This window comes from Aegilops tauschii, chromosome 2 (genome assembly GCF_002575655.3).
Source record: "Aegilops tauschii subsp. strangulata cultivar AL8/78 chromosome 2, Aet v6.0, whole genome shotgun sequence".
In the NCBI taxonomy this organism is placed as follows: Eukaryota; Viridiplantae; Streptophyta; class Magnoliopsida; order Poales; family Poaceae; genus Aegilops; species Aegilops tauschii.
Genome location: NC_053036.3, coordinates 596,678,284 through 596,683,034, shown reverse-complemented (window position 1 = coordinate 596,683,034; position 4,751 = coordinate 596,678,284). Strand labels below are relative to the sequence as shown.

The 4,751-nt window shown below is 44.6% G+C and overlaps 1 protein-coding gene across 1 annotated transcript; it reads right to left on the bottom strand.

Annotated features, from left to right (window-relative positions):
• Positions 1–356: 356 nt before the first annotated feature.
• On the bottom strand, positions 357–2,304 carry LOC109770071 (uncharacterized). Its single transcript, XM_020328774.4, has one exon. The coding sequence runs from the start codon at positions 2,221–2,223 to the stop codon at positions 556–558; it is 1,668 nt and encodes a 555-aa protein (XP_020184363.1). The 5' UTR covers positions 2,224–2,304; the 3' UTR covers positions 357–555.
• Positions 2,305–4,751: the final 2,447 nt, after the last annotated feature.

Here is a 4,751-nt window from a genome sequence, read left to right as displayed (position 1 = left end):
TTTCTAAGTATTGTTATGTCTAACTTCCTCCAAAGGAAACATCATGGAACAAAGAGAACAATCAGCCTGTCTTCAGCACTAACAATATGACATTGCATATGCAGTTTGTACTTTGTACGGATCAGTCAATTATAAATCATGAACTGCACTAAGCCAATGCCATGATGCAAATGAAGTTAGAACCAAAAGGGAATTATCAGAGAGCGAAAATCAAAAAGGCTCTGCTACTACGAAACAATAATCATCACATGATTATCAAGAATGCACTATGACAAGCACTAAGCCATTGCCACGATGCAAATGAAGCTAGAACCAAATAGGAATTATCAGAGAGCGAGAAATCAAAAGCACTCTGCTACCACAAAACAATAATTATCACAAGATTATCAAGAATGCACTATGACAAGACACATAATTAAGCAATCCATAAATAATGCAAAGGTAGCAAGCCAACAGTGTATAAGACTACCTAATGGAGAAGAATCAAGTTATGATGAGAGCACAATTTAAAAGGCAGAATGGTACGGCCGACATGCCATCATACATTCAAGAGTTTCACGCGGAGAAGGTTTGCAACTTCCGCAAGCGCTTCACAGCCGAGGAAGGGCTCTTCTTCAACAACTTCTTTGCAGACTTTGCTTTTGCCTTGGCCTTCTTCACCGGCGTGGAGCTTTCCTTTATAGGCCCAGGCCGAACTCCACTTTTTAGTGCACTCCCTCTTGGAGTAGCAGATGGTGGGAGCCTCAAGCACTGTGGTGGTAAAGGAGTAGGAGGGTTCCAAACTAGATTACTCTTCATTGAGAACCTCACTTTCTTACCACTCTTATCTCCATCCTGAGCAGGAACATTACCTTCGCTACCCACACCTCCACCAGAAACTTCTGATGACCTATCAGAAGATTTTGAGCGCTTCCTCTTCTTTGCCACTTTAGCAGTAACTGGTGTCACCGGCATCCCAGCTTCTGCGGCAGCCTTCTCAAACTGCTTTTGAAGATTGGACATCAAAGCCTCATCAAATGTAATGGCATCAGGGTCATCGCCCATCTGCTGGTCCTCTGATGTGGCATCTATACTCTGCTCACTGCTATCCCCTCCATCACTATCCTCAACCTTATTTTTCTTCTTCTTTTCTTTTTTCTCCTTCTTGTTCTTGTCTTTCTTCACCTTCTTCTCTTGCTTCAGAGCCTTGATCTCCTCCTCCTCCCCACCTTCAACTAATGCAGCCTTCTTTGCCTTCTTCTTCTTCCTCTTCTTTTCCACCTTTGCCTCATCCAAATCCATGCCATTTTCTACCACTGCCACCATTGGCACCTGAGTGCCCTGAAACTCTGGCTCAGAGATCTTAACCCCAGACAGCTCCAATCCCTTTTCGAGCTTAACAAAGGCATCCCTCAGCCCAAACACCACCTTCCGATTTCCCTGCACTGTCTCAGCACTCGCCCCGATATCCAGGAACCTCTTGCTGAATCCAAACAACAGCCCGACCTTTCCAAGCTTCTCCTCCACGCTCCCCTTCTCCACCCCTTCTCCTTTCCTCGCCATCTCAAGCAGCTGACTGCCGCTCTCCAGAAACCTCTCAAACAAGCTGGACCTAACCTTACTCACCAGCACCCTGTCGGTCGACTTCTCCAGCACAGTGAAGAAGGGGGCCAACAGCAGCTCCATCGACTGCAAGCTAACCGGGAGCACGGGCAAGATCTCGTCGAGGAACACATCGGCGACATGGTACCCGAGCCCACGACCGGTGGCGTTGTCGGCCTCCGGTAGGACGGCCTTCTCCGAGATGACGGAGACGATCTGGGCGGTGACGTCGGGCGCGAAGGAGCGGGCGCCGAGGAAGAGGAAGGCGTGGTGGAGGAAGCGGCGGTTGAGGAGGTAGAACTTGTCGAGGCGGTGGACGTCGATGGCGGACCACTCGCGGCGGATGGTGGCGAGGTAGGCGGCGAGGAAGTCGGCGGCGGCGGCGGGCGTCGCGGCGGCGGAGACGGCGGCGGCGAGGCGGGAGGCGAGGTCGGCCTGGTAGAGCGGCTTGTCGGCGTGCCAGAAGCAGAAGAAGAGGCCCTTCCAGAGCTTGAGGAGGTCGGTGGCTGAGAGGTGCGGCGCGGAGGCGGGGAGGAAGTCGGCGAGGAGGTGGCGGACGGCGCGCTCGCGGGCGCCGGTGTTGCAGGAGGCCAGGCGCCGCGTGATGGCGGCGGCCTCCGCGGAGGCGGCGGCGGCGGCCATGGGGGCGGGGGCGGGGGCGGGGTGGGGAGGAAACAGGGGATGGTGGAAGGAGCAAACCCTAGCGTTCGATTCGGGGAGGGTCTCGGCGTTTGAAATGACCCCGTTTCGTTTTTTATTTTCCGGTTCGGATCGGGTGCCCGTGTAGGTCGGAGTCTGACAGGCGGGCCTGGACGTGGGGTCAGTTTAGGAAACAGGGGACGTCAGGCGGGGAAAGGATATGAACCATGGATTTTTCGGTCCACCCCCTTTCGGCTCTAGACCGCTTTAATTTGATTCGGGTTTGGCTCCCTGTTCATGGGAATTTCCTTTGATTCATATATAAACCATCGTCCTATACTAAAGGACTACCAGAACACAAAGGCACCGTTGCCACACCGTCTATCGAGAAAGAGAAAATGTCGTTGATTTGGACTATATCTTTATCTTTACCTACTAATAAAGCAGTTATCGCTTCCGGTCGTCCGTCATTAAAATTACCCTCCAACTTGGTAAAAATTACCCATCAATGCCACCTGGAAAAACGATTTGATTTTTCGGACCAAAAATTGCCGCCTCCTTTGTTGTCTTATAGGGGCGCGACGATTATAGGTCACAGAACGACGAGCAGCAGAGTGGTTGGCCGATTGCTCCTTACGCGATCAGACCAGGGTTTGGTCCCCAAATTCCACAATTTTAATCTTTCTTTTCTCACGCATGTCCTACCCATGTGCGGGGCTTCACTCCCCTGTTTTTTTATTTTACATTTTTGTATTTTCTTTTCTCATTCTTTTTTCTTTCTTTTTTCTTCTTTAAATTAATTCGGGATTTTAATATTCTAAAAGTTGCGAGTTTTCAAAAAAAAGTTTGACAAATCATAAAATATATGTGAATTCAAAAAATGTTTAGAAAATCATAAAAAATTTGCAGATTCAAAAAATGTTGGTGGTTTTGCAAAACTGTTCGCAAAATAATTTAAAAAATCGCAATTTGGAAAAAAATGGTCGGGAAATTAAATCATGCTCATGATTTTGAAAAAATGATCGTGTATTCAAAACATATTCGGGAATCTGAAAAAAAATGTCCATGACATTTTAGAAAATGTTCACAAAAATAAAAATTAATATTTATTTCTTAAATTTTGTTCCCAATTTTAAAAAATGTTCATCGATTCAAAAATTGTTTGTTGAGATGAATACGAAACCGGTTCATACATTTAAAACAAATTGTAACAAAACTAATGTTCATGATTTTTTTTGAGAAAAACAAAATTAAAAAAATGTTAGTCCATTCGAAAAACTGTTCACTGATTCAAAAGTATTTCATGTCTAGGATTTGATTAGTTTTTCGAAAGTCTTTATATGTCTTGGCGTTGGGAGTAGTTCGTGGTCAATGAGATTTGTTTTTAAAGTTTTAAACGTTCCCTAGCACAACATAATGACAAGTGTGCCATGCACCGGCAAACTCATAGCCTTGGGATTTACCACGTCGAATGCATTGTGATCACGTGAACATCGCGACCATCATCGGCTAAGGTGAGAAAAAAATGACAACATGGTGAGCCACTGTGTTAGAATAGAGTACGCTCATATATCAGGATATTGAGTCATACTTATTTGGTTAGCCATAATTTTTTGTCTCCCATTGTAACGCACGGGCATATTTGCTAGTACATATACAAAGAATAGATATTCTTGTTGTTTTCCTAAAGCTCTCGAAATGTGGATTTCCTCAAAGATTTTTTTTTATTTTATGATCAAATTTTGTTGAATTTGAGCAAATCTTATAAGAAATGGAAAATACCGGTAGGTGTTTGGTTCTACCGGTGGTGGCCGTAAAAGCATCAAGAGTTTGTTGTGTAGTGATGTGTGAGAGGTGGAGAGGAACATGAGTACCTGTGGCAGGCTACATGTAGTACCCCTCTGTCCATATATACAGGGTCTAATGCGTTTTTTGAGGCTAATTTTGACCATATGTTAAAGCAATAATATATGACTTGCAAATTACACAAAGCATACCGGGAAATTGTACGTGAAAGAATCTTTCAATTATATAATTTTCACATTATACATATCATATACTATTAATCTTATCAATAGTCAAAGATAGTCTCAAAAACACATTAGACCCTATATATATATGGATGGAGGGAGTATCCAAGAACAAATTTATCCCGCAAAAGGAATATCATCAATATGTAGATTGGTACTAGAAAGAGGCTCACAAGGAAGATATGTTGTCTCGTGTTGTGTACCGCCAGCCCAGATTTGACCCATCTTTCATTTCCAGCCTGGTCGGATATAACAGACCTAGGTAAGTTTATGTAGATTGTGCGTGCTTGTGTTGTGTGGGTGAGTGTATGTGAGTGTCTTCGATTGTATTGTGTTTAAAAGAACTTCTAAAAACAGGTAAGTTTGTGGAGCAGCAGCCGTAAAAACACTAGACGAGGCTTGTGGGCGACCAATTCGATCAAATTAGATGGCCACGAACGTCAAAACATTTTGAGCAATATATCTTGCTCCATTATACTGTTCCTAATATCATGCACTTTT